The sequence below is a fragment of the Laetiporus sulphureus genome (assembly GCF_001632365.1).
Source record: "Laetiporus sulphureus 93-53 unplaced genomic scaffold LAESUscaffold_29, whole genome shotgun sequence".
Lineage (NCBI taxonomy): Eukaryota > Fungi > Basidiomycota > Agaricomycetes > Polyporales > Laetiporaceae > Laetiporus > Laetiporus sulphureus.
The window spans coordinates 159,345-176,133 of NW_024468538.1; the positions used below are offsets into that span (position 1 = coordinate 159,345).

Here is a 16,789-nt window from a genome sequence, read left to right on the forward strand (position 1 = left end):
CGAATCAAGATCCAATCACGCGGCCTGCTACAATCGAAGTAGTACTCTGCAGAGGCTCGACCGCATGAAGCAGACGGGGGCGCTCCGAAATAACAGCGGGTCATCCTTCGTTAATTCAGAGCATTGCGCATGCGGCTCGGAAGCTCTTATTGCGGCTCGGAGGAAGTACGACCTGCGTGCTTGTCTCACCTTGGCGAACCACACCGACTCTAGATCTCGCGCTCAACGATAGTTGCATAAAAGCCCTGGCATCGAAGACCGCCTTCCAACACACTATGACACGTATCGAAGGTGTCCAATCCTGCCAATTGTCTGCATCATGCATACGCCTGGCTAGTCGTCATTCCCTGCTCTCTCATGGTCGCTGATTCGTGATGTAACTGCCTACCCCAATATGAAATGGCGTGAGAGGCTGGCATTGCCTACGAGGATACTCGACAATGTCTTCTCCGGGCAGAGCTAAAAACTTCGGTCCCCCATAAGAAAGTCACCAGCATCCCTGATCGCGCTACTCTCTTGGAGTCTCCTCACACCTCTAGGCTAGACTATGGCTGAGGTATCTGTGCTCTCTGCAATTCTAGTTTCGGTCTGCCTGAATAGCTTCCTCTATGGCGTCTTCCTCGTCCTATGCATAGCGTCTCTCTGGCTCTTCCTTCGCTATGAGCGATCAAAATCTGGTGGGCGAAGCAGCATTTCACTACGACGTTATTCGATTTCCTTGTCGCCAACGTTCATTGCATGCGTGTGCCTTCTCTTATCGGTCACTATGGTGAGAAACCTTCCTCTACTCATCAGGAATCGGCACGTTCATCTTCATCTCATATAGTACTGGGTGCTTATAGCCTATCAGCTGTTTCAGGCCTTTGTTTTGTACGACGGTGGCAGGGCACCTACAGAGTTCTATGCAGATTTCTCGCAGACAACCGCGATTGTTCAAAATTGTGTCCTTGTTTTTACAATCATCGTCGGCGACGCCATATTGGTAGGCTCGTTTAAATTCCTGATATATCTCGACGTTCAGCTCTTTTCGTCTTAGGTTTATCGTCTCTGGGTCATATGGGTTGGCAATATGTTGGTGATGATGGTGCCTGCCCTTAGTCTGCTTGGGCTAATTGGTGAGCTGACTGTGTTCACCGATCGGATTCATCCTCTTCATCTCATTTATGGGTAGTTTCTGGTATTGCGGGTACATATCTCATGTCGACAATGTCACTGGAGGACCAGAGTCTTGTATTACGTGTGGATTGCTGGGTCACGGGCAACTGTGTGTTTACGCTTTGGTGCGTGGTCCTGACTGGCGCCTGATGCTTGGTGTTTGACTGTTTGTGTCGGGCATAGCACGAATGTATATTGTACCAGTAAGTGCTCTGGGACATATGTTGTGGGCAATAGACTCACGTTTCACCAGGTCTTATATCATGGAAGATTTGGCGGACGGATGCTTTCTCGAATCGAGTTAGTGGGGCCAGCCGCCGAGTGAGTCGATGAGCATCGCCATGGTCCATCCTAATGTGGTTGCGTACTTAGAAAGCACTTGCCATCCTGGTTGAGAGCGCGGCCATCTACACGTACGAGACTTGCCTTGAGTACCTTCCATGCGTAGGCTCATATTAACCTGTCCGTTGTTAACAGATGTTGGACGATCTTCTATTTCGTGACGATCGAGGTTCATTCGAATCTCGAATATCTAGTCAACAACCTCACATGCCCGATCGTTGGTATCGCGTTCATGCTGATCAACGTACGTGTCGGACTGGGTTGGTCGCGGAGGGGCCGTCAACAGCCGTCGCAGAGCACCACTCTGGAGGCTGGGCACTCCCAAGCATCGGGAGAACCGTTTAGGCGTCCACCTCTGACGATCAACATTACCCGAACGATCCACCGAGACCATGATCCTGTGCACCTCCCTGGAAAGCTCTCGGACGAGCACGTTGGTATAGAGCTCGATGTGATGGCGGCATGAGGCTAGAACGCATCGAGAAAGCACAGTAGAATACCAACTATTGTACCTCGATAGATTATTGCTCTCACCACTGTTCAACAGCTACGGTTCAGTAGCGATTAAGAGGAGATGCGGTGAGTGAGAGTCGTGGTGGCGAGCGTCTGCCTTGTCGATAGTGCGGCAGTTATCAGATAATCAGTATCGAGAGAGGCAAGATCATCGCGGTGTTAGATCAGCTGGCACTGACTTGTGCAGACGCGACGCTCACGTCTCATGCAACTTCTCTCATACGCTACTCTACACCAGCAGAACGCTGCAAATAGCAGTAGCTACAATGAGCTGCTAGTCTCCAGATTGGTTCACAAGCCCAATCGTGGTCGTGCGCCAGTGGATGCACATCAAGTAGCGTGCTCTTCGCGATTGGTTATAAGGACTCGCAGAAGCACTTGTCTGGTTAGCAATGACTGGTGAGCTGCAGGTGTCGAAGCGGATTTCTCATGAGCATCCCATACGTCGCCCAATACAGCTAAGCTTAATAGCATTTCAACGATCCAATTGGCTTTACTACTTCCCGCTGAGTTCGCAGCGGATCGGAAGCTTGTCTATTTGGTGGCTACGGTTACAACAGTTCGCACCTCCGCCCACATCCACAGCTTTCTAGGCACGTAACATTCCTCTGAAGTACGGGGCCGATGCCGCCGTGCCTGTGACGGAGGGAGGCCATCTCGCGTAGATTGCTGACATCGGACGCGTGCAGGTCTCAAGCTCGCACATTCGGCGATTGGATCCGACCTCAGCGAATAGCAGCGAATTCGCCCGCTGCTCGCGCACATGCCCCGGTCGTGCAAGCTCGCTCATTCGCTGATGCGACGCTTCTCCTAGACCCCCGCCGTGTTTCAACTGGCCTGCCGTCTCCTATCGCTTCACATCCCGATTATCAGATAAGATGAACAGGCGATGATTACGCGTGAAGTGGCACCAGTAGGGCCGACGAGCTCGAGGGTGCATCACCGACCGCTGGTTCTGAGCCTACAAATGCATTATGGCATGCCCACGTCGCACAGTCGCTGTACGAATTCAATCTGTGTGCTTCTCAGCAGGCAATGCCCCCATAGGACCAAATGAAAGGGATGCGATGGCGGCGCATGACATAGCTGGACAGGAGCCAGTTACACGACGGTCTGACCACTCTGCTACTATTGGCCGTACTCCTGAAGATCGCACCCAGAAGATGATCAATGCCCAGCAAATCAGGCCAAAAATGCGTCGCTTCGGACCCTGCCAAACCCAGGCTGATGCTTCTTCCCATAATGGAGCAAAGCAGCCGGACGTCGACGCTGAGTATAAAGCGAGGACCTGACCTGCTGCTCCTCCATCGTCGGATTCATCCAACGACACCCTCAGGAACCAGCTCTCTCGTAGGCTACCGTCAACATGCTCGCCCTGTTGAATGTGCTGCTGGGATTGTCGTCTGCATGGATGGTGCAGAGCGCGCCTGCGCCTGTGTCAGGTAAGCTTTTACTACACTTCCCTTGTGTGACCATGCCCCTGACAAGAGTTCACGATATTTGCTTGTCAGACACGAGCATCATGCAGTTCGCACTAAATCTTGAGTATATCGAGCGCGCGTTCTACGAGGAAGGCCTGGCGCAGTTTGATACCGCAGCATTCGCCGATGCCGGGTACGAAGCTTGGGTTCGCGGTCGCTTCCGCCAGATCACGGATCATGAGAAGGTCCACGTCGCCTTCTTGCAGGAGCAGCTCGGCTCTAATGCCCCGGAGCCGTGCAACTACAGCTAGTCAGTATTCACATTGCTATGTAAGGGGCTTAAAAGGCTTACATTACGCTTGCCACAGCCCCTACACGGATGTCCAGTCGTGGGTGTCGCTCTCTCAGACCCTAGAGCAAGTCGGCGCCGCTGCGTACATGGGTGCCTCGAGATTCGTTGACGACAAGGACGTCTTGACCGCTTCTCTGGTGAGTGCCTACCGAATGCAACGCCAGGCATGACAATTGATGTCGTCGCATAAAAAAGGCCATCTCTCACATCGAGGCACGCCAAGCAGGTTGGGTGAACTCCGCGGTGCAGAAGCAGCAAGCCTGGGATGGTGACTTCGAGACACCCCTATACTTCAGCGGTGTCTGGTCGCTTGCTTGTGAGTCTAACGTCTGCTGCCTCCGTGATTTATTCATGTTGACCGCCTGTCACAGCCGGGTTCATCGTTGAATGTCCGTCCAGCAACCCAGAACTTCCGGTGGCGAGCTTCCCTGCCTTGACCGTCTCCGACTCTTCTCCGGCCAAGGGCTCGAACATCAGTGTGTCGTACAACAGCACCAGTGCTGATGCGGCATGCCAGACATACTTGGCGTGGTACCACGACATGAATGTCACCTACACGAGCATCGACGAGAACGGTGCGACCACTGTGCCTGACGGGCTCCGTGGCACGGTGTTCGCGGGAGTGGTGAAGAACGAGACACAGATAGCTGGCAGCGACGCGACGATGCTGAGTGGGTTGGCCATCTTTACCTTCCCGTACGGCTCCTATGCTATTGTGGGAGCGTGAAGTGGACTCTATCGATACAAGATTACGTAGTTTAATAGCAGGTTGATGGTGTGTTGCGTGGCAAAGGCGTTGAGAGCTCGAAGGTCGTGGGTGTGGGCGAGGGAAAGTCGTGGACTTAGTACGGTAAAATTGATATCAGCTAGATCATAGTCTTGTATGGCCAGTATAGGTGGACCTTTCATCGCGATCAAGCTGATCAATTATCCGAGCAGCCCAAATTGAGGCTTATGGCCGCTTGCAGCGCCGCTACCGCCATTCCTCTCTCACTCAGTCACATACAGCCAGCTCATTCCTCATCATGTTGCTGTTATACTTTACGACAAGGATCATAAGGTGTGCTTATGACTAGCTGCACGGATGGACGTATGACTTAGAACATTGTGTGAAGCGGAACCGCAGCGTTTCTCTACCCGGGCTATGCCTCGTACAAGACCCTCTCCCAACGACCTGCCTCTGAGGAGGAACTTGAACGATGGTTGATGTACTGGAGCGTTCTTGGGTGTATTGTGGCTGTTGAGTATATGGCGGAATGGCTGGTATCCTGGTACGTGGTCTCGAAGGATGTTATGCAATTGCCACACCCTGAGCGATGGCCGGTGGCCTTCGACAGGCTGCCGTTGTACTACCCCATCAAAACCGTGTTCCTGCTATACCTCTCCCTTCCACAGACTGCAGGTGCTGCCTATCTCTACCGACAGCACTTGCGTCCCTTCTTCGCATCGCACGAGAGGGAGATCGATTCCGCCCTCGCCAAGTTCAAAGCATATATCTATGCGTCTCTCCAGCGCATGCTTCGCGCTGCATGGGCTCACGTCACATCCAATCTCGGTCAATCCAACGTGTCCATTGGGGCAGAAGCACCGATCGCAGAAAATGCAGCCGCGAACGCGGGTGCCCCGCCTACTCTGGGTGACCCGATGTCTGGACCTGCGCAGCTCATGCGCGGCCTGTGGGCCAACTACGGGCCTGGTATCATTGCCTCGGGCACGATCTTCCTGACTCAAGCGCAGACCTCAGCCGCTCGTGCGCAGAAGCGTGCGGAGCGCACTGAGCTGTCGGAGCCGCAGCCGTATGACGTTGGAGACGACGATGTGGATGTGGGCACCAGTGCTGCTAAGGCATCATCAAGCGTGCCGATGCCTTCGGCAAGTTCGTCGTCGCGCAGGTCGTCCGAGTCGTCCTCAATTCGCCAGCGTTCTGGCAGTGGGACTGGCAAGTCGACATTCGAGGAGGTGGAGATCCCAAGCGATATGGAGGGCGAGGGACACCCGGTAGTGCCATCCCAGACTAAGCGAACCAGCTGGTTTAGCTGGGGATCATCTTATGTGGAGAGAGGCTACGAGAACGTGAAGACTGATTGAGCGGATTGCTGGGAAATAGCAGAAGTTGGTACTGTGACAGTGCTTGAGGTGGCTCGGAGGTGCGTTGTAATGTATATCGATGGGCAGTGGACTCAGCAAGCCAGCCTTGCATACGATGTAATCTTTATATTTCAGGTTCTCGGTATATATTCGACGGTACTGCAGTATTTATTGGCCAGTGATGTGATTGACATCCCAGCGAGAGTCAAGGCGGTTGGTGTTCGGCTTGCAATTATAGCGACGTGTGTGTCCAGATCGCACGTTATTTTCGTGACACCGATGCATTATCAACCTATTTTCGGTGGACTGCAGACACTCTCGGACGAGGACGCCCTACAAATAGCACGCATACGCCACGCCACAAGGCAGCATGCAATGACGATCACGCGAAGCCTGAGTATGTTGGCACCCATCTTCCCTGGCCAGCATCGGTTCCCTTGTTTTCGCCTAAGGGCTTCATCCGACTCGCACGCCCAGTGGCCATAAAGCCTGGACGTCCATCTATACAGGTTCCCATGGGACAACACAGGCACGCACTCTCGGAGACTATGTTCTCAGAGAGCGGGGGTGAACGTCCCGCGATGTCGCCCACGACCACCCACAAGGATGCAGTCATCGTGCTACAGCCCGTTAGATCTTTGTGCCGTGTTGCTTTCGCACAGTGCAGAACGTCTGCTGCTGTCAACAATACACCTCGACGAAAGTCCTAGCATATATTCAGATGATTAATGCGATAAAGATACTATCGCCTAGATCGACCGTTAAACATGGTAAGGAGTCATAGGGACCACAGCGTAGCGCGAAAGCAGTAGGAAGGTCCTTGCACTAAAATATCATATCCTTCTCCAGCCAAACGTCCATTAATAGAACAGAGTACTGCTGTCGCTGTAGATCGTGTGATTGTACCAGGTCTCGCCGTACGCGAAAGTCAGGTTGGTGATTCGGGAGACACCGACGCCCTGCGCGATCGCCTGGCCCAGAGTGTAGTTCGCGTGAGCGAACAACGCAACCTGCCGTTCCCGCACGGTCTGATTGACGACCTCGCCGAGATGGCCGATCACATTGCTGGAGCCTCATTGTCAGCAAATTTTGCAAGCTCAAATCTGGCTGAAACACTCGCCTGATCAGGTTCTGCTGGTCCTGCTCTGAAAGGCTGTTCCAGAACATGCGCGGCCATGCGAAGTCGATTTCAGTCACCGCCGACAAAGACTGGACGGCGCCTCCCTGAACGCAAAGATTTAGTACAGAACATTGGGTACGTGAAGCATTGCTGACCGTCCACTGCTGGTGGGAATCAAGCGTGTAGGTGCGGTTGTAGAGCCCGAGGCGACTCATAGTCGACATATAGTTGGGTCTGGTGCCTTGATTTCCGGCAACGTTCATCCTGCCACCGCGCTCGAAGTTCGCTGTCTCGCGGGTCAGCGCAAGGTCAAAAAATATTCATCGCACGAGTCCTCACCGACTGGAGTGATTGGAGCGTTGACCTAGCAAGGAGAGTGGTGTTAGTAGGGCGTCTCAGACGAGAAGCAGTGGGAAGCGAGACTTACGGGGATTTGCTACATCGTGTCAGACGTGAGTGTAGGAAATCACGAGTTAGGCCAAGTGGGACTTACCATATGGTTGATGCCCAACCGATAACGTTGGGTGTCTGGTGCGAACACAGATTAATACGGACTGTCCCAAAAAGACTTTGCTATCTCTCACCAGAGTAAGCAAACATCCTAGCTTGCAACATAGGGTCTGCCGAAGGCGCCCAACCGTCGACAAGGTGCGACGGCGAGAAGGCGGCCTGCTCAATCTCCGCAAAGTAGCTGGAACACAAGTCAATCCTCAAACAACGATAACATGAACGTGACACGGACTTGGCTGAATTCTGGGTCAGGTACATTCTGCCGATCTCAACGTAGGGGATACTGTCATCCCAGCCCCTATTTGCACGTTGATAAACATGTTGCAGTAATTACGATGGCAGACGTACTTTGTCAAGTCCAGTACATTGTATCTGATCATCCGAGAGTCTGCATCAGACGCGTCCTTGCGCTTGATTGTGGAAAGGGAAGACCAACGCACGTGTAGTTTTCAGCCTGCTCTGGGGTCATGACTTGGGCATATACGGTCCACCCTGGAAAGGACGTATTGGCAATGGACTCGAAGAGGTCCTGCGTGGCAAAATCCGGATTCGCTCCTATATCAAACAAATCAACAATCATGCTCTGTGAGTGAACAGCTTTATAACCTTGAATGTACGTCGCTTCAGTGTTGGTGAAATTCTTGACCTTCAATAGCTATCAGAACAAGCAATAATGACAGGACGTAGTACGAACTCCTTGCATGGTCTCGAAGTATAGCTTCACGTAGTGCCACGTGCCATCGTCTTGAATCCAACTGTAGCGATACGTTCATCGGACGAAAATGAGCGGAACGTTCGCACAGAAGAGCCAAGGGGACTGACCGGTATGTGTGACCTGTCCAGGCGTTCATGTGTCTGAAGCCGTAGGGAGTACCGCGGTCTGAGAACAGGATCATCGTTTGATACAGAGATTCGGGGTTCGAGCTCAAGAAGTCCCAAAACAAGCTGTTGTAGGCTTCTCAATCAATCCTGGTGGACGTTATGCAAACTGACTACTCACTCTTTGTCCCTGAGGTTCGTTTGTGGGTTACGCTTTTGAGTCTGTGGATAGGGTTTAGACAGAGTTTCGATCTGCACGGTTCGCGACAGAACGTACATGGATGAAGTAAGGGAATTTGGACGGGTCGCGAATAAAGAATACAGGGGTGTCTGTCAATGCCCGTCAACAAACAAGGATCCCCTGGCTGTGATTGGTGAACTCACTGTTCATGACAATGTCAAGGATGCCCTTGCGAGTACGGAATCTATGAAAGTTGTCATATTATGATACACGCGACCTCTCAGCCAGGGAGAGGCATACTTCACCGCAAATCCGCGGGGATCGCGAAGCTCGTCCGAAGCACCGGTCTCACCGCTTACAGTGCTGATGCGAACTTGAATATTTCGTTAGAATTGCTCGAAATGCGCAGCAAAGGATTCAAACCTGTGACTGGAGTGGTTAGGCCATCCTATCATGGAAATCAGTAATCATTTCAATACACTGTATACTTAAACGCCTCACCTCACTCAACATGTCCCTGGCATGGTATGTCGGTCAGCCGTGGGCGCACGTTGGAGATATTTGAACGCACATCATAGTATATTGTTTACAGAAGGTTGCATTCGTCACCTCGAAGTACCCATGTGCACCAGCTGCATGTTCAGTGTCATTATGAGGCAGATGCTGAGATTTATGATATGCACACCTCCTTTGGCATGAACGACACGCTCAGGGATTCGTTCACGGTCAAAAGACCCGAGCAGCTCAGTCATATGATAATCTTCGAGCAGCAGGGGACCTGAGGAGTAGAACAATCAGCTATTGACGTTTCATCAGTCAGTAGGTCCAACGGACCTGTGGCACCTATGCGCCAGGCATCATAAGGATTGATGTATGGAGCGCCGTTCTCGGTCGTGTACTGAAGCTGTGGCGCGGCCTCCGAAGACACCTGAGATTGCATGTACATTCCTGTGTTCATGTCGTAGCTGAAGGGAGAAACTCCTGGTGCTGCGGCCTGACTAACGCCAGTGTCGGCTCGCTTTGGCAGAGCCAAGCCAGGGGAGCCTCCAGCGGAAGCAACACCAGTCATCGCCGCAACGAGGGCGGCCCAGCTGAGGGCCGTCTTCATCATAGCGAACAGTGATAAGTGAATTGAGAAGAGTGGGCGATTGAAGGTCTCCGGGAACTCAACCAAACCTGTTAGTAGGTTCTGCCCTCTTTATACCACCAGGGCTAAGGGACACCAGACACCGAGCACTCGCGGTTCCTCGTAAACAACATACGGAAATAGGCTCATAAGCGACTGTTCGGTGACACGGGACCCAACGTACTGCTTACTCTATCTAATGCTTGAATCTCGGTTCAAGGGGAGCATCAGAGACCATGCGCAGTGATGGTCTGGATGGTCAGCGATGTCTGGATGCAACAACGTAGAACGTTATGCCGCAGGTTCCAGATCGAAGGGCGTCGTCACCGGAACGTAACCTAAAAAGAAGGCTCGTCGGACGGTGTTAAGGTGTAGGATAACGGATTGCAGACATAGCACAGCACAGAGCGGCGGCCGCGACGTAGAGGGATGGTCAATATCACCGATTACAAGAAAAGAAGCAACGCAGGAAACGTTGCCTGTAATGCATCCCTTCCAGCGTCCTTCAACTTGAAGTCCGTCCAGGTCACGATGATTGATCACCTCGTCTACGTCACGACACGAGATCACGTAATGCTTAACGTTGACCGGTAGCTATGAACATTCGGGCGCAGGCCGACGCGCGCACCTCGCGATGGCGCTTATGTTGATCCGAAAAGGGCCAGATGCATTCGCCGTTCATATTCCTGCATGCATAGTTACTGTCCGACAGAGCTCGTTGGTAGCAGTATCGTATGGCTCACCGGATTATTGTTAGAAGTCGGTTCGTTCTGTGTCATCTTTTCGCCCGTGTCTGCATCAAGCAGACCTTGATTGTTTCTCGCCGAAGGACCCGCGTCATATCCGTTGTCACGCCCCGTGGGTGCTGTATCGGTGACAGAGATAGAGATAAGGATACGATCTTCGAACGTTCATGAGCCGCCGCGCTCTTGCTTCGCAGCAGTAGCAGCATTTCATCCTTTGGTTGAGTGTCACGAGATAATATCTCGCATTCTTACTGCGAAGCTAAACAACAGAGATCTTACTCTGACTATACTCCACACAAATTCAGCAGTAAGGATAGATAATCACTTCAGGACTGAACCTGCGCAAACATATCAAATCATTGGAAAGCTCAGGTACCACCGGGGAGTCTACCTACCGAAATAACGTAATGTCCTCGTAGCATAGCCTCATTTGTACGTCGCCGAACGGCCTGCCATAGGAATGTTGATCGAGTGCAGAAGATGAGTAAAGCGGTGGACACATGGTCTCGACATCCTGCATCGCCGGGGCGCTCGGGACAGCGACGCCTGACGTCCTGCTCGCTTCACGTGCGCTTCCTGCGAAGCTTCTTGCGCGGTCAGAACAATCGAAGATGTAGGATCACGGCACACTCGAAGCATATTACCGAAACGCGTTTCCAGGTTGCTATTCTGAGTTCACCTGAATATGGCAGTGCAGCCGGCCAACTACAGATTGGTAGCGTTGAGCGTAGAGCTAGTGGAGCATCGCGAAGAGAACTGAAGAAGACATTCATTGGTGCGCCCTTTCTGCCATGTAAAGGGTGCACACGGCCCGGACCAGCAGGTTCGTACAGCTTCAGGGAAGGGGGCGGTGTTTACTTTGCAGAAGCATGCCAGTCCCTCAACCCACGGGTTGCTCGGTGAAGAAAGCACCACGTCAACGGAGGGAGGTTGTGGCTCCACAGAAGACTTGGTTATGCCGTACCAGCAGATTCGTGAGGTATGAGATGAGGCAGATAGCCTTCACTCAGACAGCCATGAATGCAGTGACAACCTGATCCACAACAATTGGGTGTTGTTGAAGAACCAATGACAACTGAGTGAGCGATTGCGAGCACGCAGTAGACCCTTAACTAGACAGTGTGCAACGTGCGAGAGCATTCGATCGAGGCAGCATCGCGTCGATGATCCCCGTGTCCCTTCGCTGCACAGAAGTCTGTCGTAACGGAAGAATTCGGTAGCATTGTAAAACCTTACCAGTAGCGAAGATCACATATGCTTACAATGCAATGTGGATTGCCCGGCCCGATAGCGACCGAAGTGAATGCCGAAGAGACTGACACGACCAGAGATTACAGACCACAATTCAGTGGAGCAACGCACTGGCGAATCTTGAGGGGTGATGAACGTTCGTTAGAATGCCTGAACAGGATGATAAAGTAATCGTCTGTAAGATGGATGAGTAACGAGCTTCTGACAGCTTTCGTACTCGCCCCATAGCGGGCTCCTTCTTGTCGTTTCTTGGCAGACATGAGCGCAGCTGCGGCCTGAGTGATTGAATGATGGTTCGACTGCCGAAATTTCCATGAAAAGGTCAAATTATTGACAGCAGAATTCATGGTTGAAGACCGCTGTTTTTCCGGACGGCTCCACTCAAACGCGGATTGAATGAACAGTCTGATGCTCGAAAAGGTTTTTGCTGTGCCCATCGCGAGGAGTTAGTTGACCGGCGCGTGTTCTCATGACGTACAGCCGTTCATTTCCGTTGCGATTCAGAACACAGCACCAGACGCAGCATTTGTGCTATGATCGATAGTAGCGGGTTGGAGCACGCCCGCAGCTCGCCGCTGCGCAAGGCAAATGTGAAGACGCTTTCATGTTCATAGACATTGTTCTCGGAGTTACAGCGACTTCTGATGAAATGAGTCCTGCGTGCAGCCAACGTTGAAAGCCACTCACGTGTCGTAGGGCGAAGGACACCAACAATACATAGAAGCCGACGGAATTCCTACGGAGCCCTGACGGCGAACCCTCTATGACCAATTTCAGACACGCCACGGCGAAGCGATGACTTAACCCTTCTTCTCTGCCGCCGCATCTCCCCCATACAGCACCCTCCGTGTCCAGTCTATGGCTCGCCTGTCCCATCCCCTAGCGGTCCGGAACACAGTCTCAATCTGTGCATTCCACTGGCTCTTCAGCATGGAAGCAAGGGGGTGATGAGTGATGCGTTGCACTGCTGCAGGCGGGGCGGGTATGCTGGTTGGTGCATCAAGAAGCCTCTGCGAGAGTCTGTGCAGGCTGAAGGTGCTATGTTAGTTGACGACAATCTTGACTATGAAATGCGCATACTCCGCGCGGTGCTGTTCAGTTCTAGATAACAGCGTATTTATAACGATCGTGTGAGCGAATGTAATCGTTGAAACATACCGCGTCTGTATCATAGCGGAAAAGCCGTAATAAATCTGTTACTTCGTCAGCTAAGTATCCTCATGAGGATTGGGAGGTCTCGATACCTACACCTCCTGCTACCAGCGCGCCTGATATTGGCCCTAGAAGAGAAGACATCTCACTGGCTATCCGCAGGTGCTTGGGGAGAGCGAGTGAATGGGAGGCCGTCGGCCACCCGCAGCGTGATCTCGGAATGCGCGACGTTGTTTGCGCCTATTAGGATTGGAGGCTATTGCCTTTGAGTTGTTTCCATATATAGATTCGGTGATTGCGGCCACTCAGTGCTTACTGGTGCGAGACAGGGGTTCATAACGAACATGTCGCGGAGGCCTACATCAAAATTGTATCGACGGCAGGAATATGTCGAAATGTCCATGCAGTGCATAGGGAGTGAGCCAAATCATCCCTGACGAGGCAGTCGTGCCGGACAACACGAGGTCCGAAAGTGTCCACCTCAATCTACAGTATCATTTGACATCAAAAGCAGTCGGATGAACAACAACAGCAGAAAGCCTAAGTTCAACGGGGCACATCAAGAGTGCGGAAAGTTCAATTTCGTGAAGCCTACGCGTCCTAAGGACTGCGGAGAGATTCACTGCTAGCACGGACCAACCCCACCCTTCCCGTCTCAAGCACTGAAGTACTGACGGCCGGTATAGCCGGGGACAGTTGCATTCATCCAGAGGCGTTGACGGAATTATCTGAGGACGCCGAGTGTTTTGCTAGTTTAGCGATTGAGAACGCGCATGTGTGAGCTGGCCATGCAGACCGTTGATAAAATGTGTGGGTTAATAAGTCAGCTAACGATTGATGTTAACGATTGCTCTTCGGGAAATGCGGTGACAAGGCAATGAGAGGGTATCATCGATCCTGGATGTTGACCGCGCTGTTATACCTGATGCGCATTAGCAAATGAGCAAAACCAGTACTCAGCCACTCATACGCCATCGGACTGGCATCCTTTGCATCTGTCAACAGCTCCCAAACTATCCGGAAGATAGTATGCAGCACGCTCCGGACTCTTCCGACGATCGGAAATGGTGAATCAGTTGGATAATTTGCGTAGATTCCAACTCGGACGCGATACAGACAATCTACTACTCTACCGCATGCACGTGTTCTCCAGCACCACTTACAGGGCACTCGCACCTGTGAAACAGAAGGATGAGTCCCCTGCTTGGTAATTCCTGCTCCATTGCGCTCACCGGTAATAATGTCGACCAGCTCGTTCGTGATGGCAGCCTGGCGACCACGGTTATATTGCATTTGGAGCCTGTTGATCATCTCACCCGCGTTCTTAGACGCGTTGTCCATGGCATTGCGACTGGTTTGTATGTGAGCCGGCTTCCTATTGCAGTGCAAGTATTACCCACCGAGCACTCTGCTCGCACGCATGGCCCTCAACGAGCGCGGCGTAGATGGCATTCGCGAGCGCGAACTCAGCAAGGTCCTTAGTCACATCGTCTTCCATCTCATACGCCCTGAAGCCCGCTATCGTGTTGTCGCGTCAGGAACACGTGCATAGCGGCAGCATCAATCCACGTACGCGAGCTCTTCAGTGTCTCCTCCGTCTCGACTTCCATGACCGCCGACTCGTACGAAATTGCGGACACGAACTTGTTGTACACGATTGAAATCGCATCGTACTTGACGCCGCTCTTGATGATGAGGTCCGCGACGCCCGCTGCGTCCGCAAACGTCGGAATGTCGCGTCCAATCTGGTTGAACGTCAAGACAATGTTCTTGGGCAATGCACGCGACAGCTGCGCCTTGGGCTTGTCTCCAATGATCATGATGGGTGACTCGGGGTCAACCTGCCCCTTGTCTGCGAAGATGCGACGTGTCGCCTTCGTCACGGACGAGTGGATACCACCGCAAAGACCCTTGTCTGACGACATGACGATGAACAGCTTGCGCTTGGCTGCCTCTTGTGGGGGTGCGTTCTGGAACACCTCTGTCAAATTCACAACAAACAGTTGGGCGACCAAGGTGCCCGTGAATATCTCCGCCTGCGTGGACAAGCGTTGCACACGCACCCGCGTTCGCAATCCCGTACTGCTTGCCGGCCACCATGGCGCGTTGCGCCTTGTTCAACTTCGTTGACGCAATCATTTTCATGGACTGGTTAATGCATAATGCATGAGTGGTTAAATTGACCGCGGGCCTGCATGAGATCATTACCTTCGTGATTTTCTCAATGTTCCTGACGGACTTGAGACGCAACTCGATTTCACGAAGGGTGGCCATGTTACGCGCACCAGTGGGCGCGGCCCCCAGCACACGCGACTGGGTCGTGAGACGACCAAGCGATTGCCTAGCAAGCATGGCGGAGAGATGCAGAGAAGTAGAGGTGATCAATGCTGCCAGGCGAGGGCGGGAGAGGGCGGAAGGCCAGACTCGGGCGCAGTCGTCACACATTGAATATCCTTTTCTGTCTTTCTTTCACACGCTCCGGGATTTGACTCAACAGAGCCTGGACAAAGTGCGACTCACTCTCGCTATCGGCGTCCTCACTGTCCCTGACGTTTCTGATATTGATCTGCTACTAGATTATTGGCATCATGGCATCAGAAGAGCCCTTGTTCGACCCTTCGTTGAAAAAGCGGAAGAAGAAGCAGGTCGCTTTCTCGGAAGACCCCCTCGGTGCTGATGCCGACCCGACGACCCCTGCACCTGCGACGATTGAGAACCACACTGCGAACGGAGATGCGGTGGATATGGGCCCCGCTACAGTGCATGAACAGATGAAGAAGAGCATGTCTGAGGGAAGCCCGGAAGACGGCGGTGAAGAGAAGGATGATGAGGACTTCAAGGCAATGTTTGGCGATCTCAAAAAGAAGAAAAAGAAGAAGGAAATCCCGCTTGACTTGGTATGCAGACCGCTAACATGAGCGTTATCATATTATTTTAACGATTATTCATACCGCGTAGCCCGAGGACCACTCTGGTACTTCTACGCCGACCGCGGCACCAGCTGCGTCGGAGGACTTGGACTTCTCTGATCTGAAGAAGAAGAAGAAATTATCCAAGAAGAAGACTACTCTGGCTATGGAGGCGTTTGAGAAGGAGCTGGGGGAGGCAAAAGCGAAGAACGCCGATGAGGAGGAGGGTGGAGAGGGTGCCGTGGCTGAGTATGACGAGACCGAGTTGGGCGAAGACCCGTTCGCTCGAGAGGGCGGAGCCGCTGCCGTAACGGAGTCTGGCACTGAGCCCTGGTTGAACAGCGACCGTGATTACACATATCTGGAGGTGCATGTTCAATGCAATGAACGCCTCTCCATTTCACTGACATGGTCGGGCTACAGCTTCTACACCGATTCTACGCTCAATTACACGCATCGAATCCCGCCTTGCTCAACTCTACCGGCAAGCGATACACGATTGCGCCTCCCGATGTCATGCGTGAAGGCAACAAGAAGACCATCTTCGTCAACATCTCGGATATCTGCAAGCGAATGCACAGGCAGCCGGAGCATGTCATTCAATTTATGTTCGCAGAAATGGGTACAACCGGCTCTGTCGATGGGGCGGGCCGACTGGTCATCAGAGGCAGGTTCGTGCAAAAGCAGATCGAGCATGTGCTCCGTCGCTACATTAGTAAGTGGTTTTTTGCACTTTAGATTGCGCAAGTTGCTCAGGGTACTATATCAGAGGAGTATGTCACATGTCAGACATGCAAATCACCAGATACGCTGCTCACGAAGGAGAATCGCATTTACTTCATGTCATGCGAGTCCTGCGGCTCGCGGCGGTCCGTCAACGCTATCAAGACAGGTTTCCAGGCGCAGGTTGGGAGGAGAAGCAAAAACAAGACAGGTTGAAGCCATGGAGACGGCGTTCTGTATCATGCTCTCTGTATTATCTCGCTACTCAATGCATTGCATTCGTGTCTTCACTACCTTGCTATCTGTACACTATTTAATCTGTGCGATGACACGCTAAATCGTCGGAACCGAAGATTTTTCAGCAAGCTACTTGGATGCCAT

The 16,789-nt window shown here is 52.5% G+C and overlaps 7 protein-coding genes across 7 annotated transcripts; 4 read left to right on the plus strand and 3 right to left on the minus strand.

The window, feature by feature from the left end:
• Positions 1 to 286: 286 nt before the first annotated feature.
• Positions 287 to 2,116, plus strand: LAESUDRAFT_702874 (uncharacterized protein). Its single transcript, XM_040906503.1, has 8 exons — positions 287 to 769; positions 827 to 982; positions 1,037 to 1,115; positions 1,172 to 1,280; positions 1,339 to 1,358; positions 1,409 to 1,476; positions 1,528 to 1,568; positions 1,633 to 2,116. Exons 1-8 carry the CDS (start codon positions 548 to 550, stop codon positions 1,961 to 1,963), a joined length of 1,026 nt encoding a protein of 341 aa, XP_040762660.1. The 5' UTR covers positions 287 to 547; the 3' UTR covers positions 1,964 to 2,116.
• Positions 2,117 to 3,402: 1,286 nt separating this feature from the next.
• LAESUDRAFT_727493 (uncharacterized protein) lies at positions 3,403 to 4,582 on the plus strand. Its single transcript, XM_040909232.1, has 5 exons — positions 3,403 to 3,452; positions 3,522 to 3,741; positions 3,800 to 3,920; positions 3,979 to 4,099; positions 4,155 to 4,582. The coding sequence occupies exons 2-5, from the start codon at positions 3,533 to 3,535 to the stop codon at positions 4,508 to 4,510; spliced, it is 807 nt and encodes a 268-aa protein (XP_040762661.1). The 5' UTR covers positions 3,403 to 3,452; positions 3,522 to 3,532; the 3' UTR covers positions 4,511 to 4,582.
• Positions 4,583 to 4,808: 226 nt separating this feature from the next.
• LAESUDRAFT_760665 (uncharacterized protein) lies at positions 4,809 to 5,871 on the plus strand (the record flags this gene model as incomplete). Its single annotated transcript, XM_040912781.1, has 2 exons — positions 4,809 to 4,843; positions 4,899 to 5,871. 2 exons carry the CDS (start codon positions 4,809 to 4,811, stop codon positions 5,869 to 5,871), a joined length of 1,008 nt encoding a protein of 335 aa, XP_040762662.1.
• Positions 5,872 to 6,589: 718 nt separating this feature from the next.
• LAESUDRAFT_744116 (catalase-like protein) lies at positions 6,590 to 9,662 on the minus strand. Its single transcript, XM_040911295.1, has 22 exons — positions 9,336 to 9,662; positions 9,187 to 9,279; positions 9,073 to 9,133; positions 9,003 to 9,018; positions 8,925 to 8,949; positions 8,802 to 8,874; positions 8,705 to 8,745; positions 8,598 to 8,650; positions 8,502 to 8,542; positions 8,324 to 8,446; positions 8,196 to 8,256; positions 8,108 to 8,147; positions 7,942 to 8,056; positions 7,850 to 7,873; positions 7,734 to 7,799; positions 7,576 to 7,682; positions 7,485 to 7,519; positions 7,419 to 7,427; positions 7,331 to 7,355; positions 7,147 to 7,277; positions 6,992 to 7,095; positions 6,590 to 6,936 (listed from the first exon to the last, which is right to left on the minus strand). Exons 1-22 carry the CDS (start codon positions 9,610 to 9,612, stop codon positions 6,732 to 6,734), a joined length of 1,725 nt encoding a protein of 574 aa, XP_040762663.1. The 5' UTR covers positions 9,613 to 9,662; the 3' UTR covers positions 6,590 to 6,731.
• Positions 9,663 to 12,313: 2,651 nt separating this feature from the next.
• On the minus strand, positions 12,314 to 12,920 carry LAESUDRAFT_682052 (uncharacterized protein; the record flags this gene model as incomplete). Its single annotated transcript, XM_040905778.1, has 4 exons — positions 12,314 to 12,653; positions 12,705 to 12,725; positions 12,783 to 12,817; positions 12,873 to 12,920. 4 exons carry the CDS (start codon positions 12,918 to 12,920, stop codon positions 12,425 to 12,427), a joined length of 333 nt encoding a protein of 110 aa, XP_040762664.1. The 3' UTR covers positions 12,314 to 12,424.
• A 1,015-nt stretch (positions 12,921 to 13,935) lies between these two features.
• LAESUDRAFT_813807 (ATP synthase F1 gamma) lies at positions 13,936 to 15,128 on the minus strand (the record flags this gene model as incomplete). Its single annotated transcript, XM_040914524.1, has 6 exons — positions 13,936 to 13,952; positions 14,009 to 14,127; positions 14,177 to 14,294; positions 14,350 to 14,757; positions 14,840 to 14,924; positions 14,985 to 15,128. The coding sequence occupies 6 exons, from the start codon at positions 15,126 to 15,128 to the stop codon at positions 13,936 to 13,938; spliced, it is 891 nt and encodes a 296-aa protein (XP_040762665.1).
• A 236-nt stretch (positions 15,129 to 15,364) lies between these two features.
• On the plus strand, positions 15,365 to 16,624 carry LAESUDRAFT_750865 (uncharacterized protein; the record flags this gene model as incomplete). Its single annotated transcript, XM_040911631.1, has 4 exons — positions 15,365 to 15,673; positions 15,735 to 16,052; positions 16,109 to 16,400; positions 16,434 to 16,624. 4 exons carry the CDS (start codon positions 15,365 to 15,367, stop codon positions 16,622 to 16,624), a joined length of 1,110 nt encoding a protein of 369 aa, XP_040762666.1.
• Positions 16,625 to 16,789: the final 165 nt, after the last annotated feature.

Coding starts and splice junctions, on each gene's coding strand:
- LAESUDRAFT_702874 (XM_040906503.1), top strand. CDS start 548: ATGGCTGAGGTATCTGTGCTCTCTGCAATTCTAGTTTCGGTCTGCCTG. Junction 1,281..1,338: donor AACTGTGTGTTTACGCTTTG/GTGCGTGGTCCT, acceptor TGTCGGGCATAG/CACGAATGTATATTGTACCA. Junction 1,477..1,527: donor TTAGTGGGGCCAGCCGCCGA/GTGAGTCGATGA, acceptor TTGCGTACTTAG/AAAGCACTTGCCATCCTGGT.
- LAESUDRAFT_744116 (XM_040911295.1), bottom strand. CDS start 9,612: ATGATGAAGACGGCCCTCAGCTGGGCCGCCCTCGTTGCGGCGATGACT. Junction 8,543..8,597: donor AATTCCCTTACTTCATCCAT/GTACGTTCTGTC, acceptor CCCTATCCACAG/ACTCAAAAGCGTAACCCACA. Junction 8,447..8,501: donor ACGAACCTCAGGGACAAAGA/GTGAGTAGTCAG, acceptor AGCCTACAACAG/CTTGTTTTGGGACTTCTTGA.
- LAESUDRAFT_727493 (XM_040909232.1), top strand. CDS start 3,533: ATGCAGTTCGCACTAAATCTTGAGTATATCGAGCGCGCGTTCTACGAG. Junction 3,742..3,799: donor GAGCCGTGCAACTACAGCTA/GTCAGTATTCAC, acceptor CGCTTGCCACAG/CCCCTACACGGATGTCCAGT. Junction 4,100..4,154: donor CGGTGTCTGGTCGCTTGCTT/GTGAGTCTAACG, acceptor CGCCTGTCACAG/CCGGGTTCATCGTTGAATGT.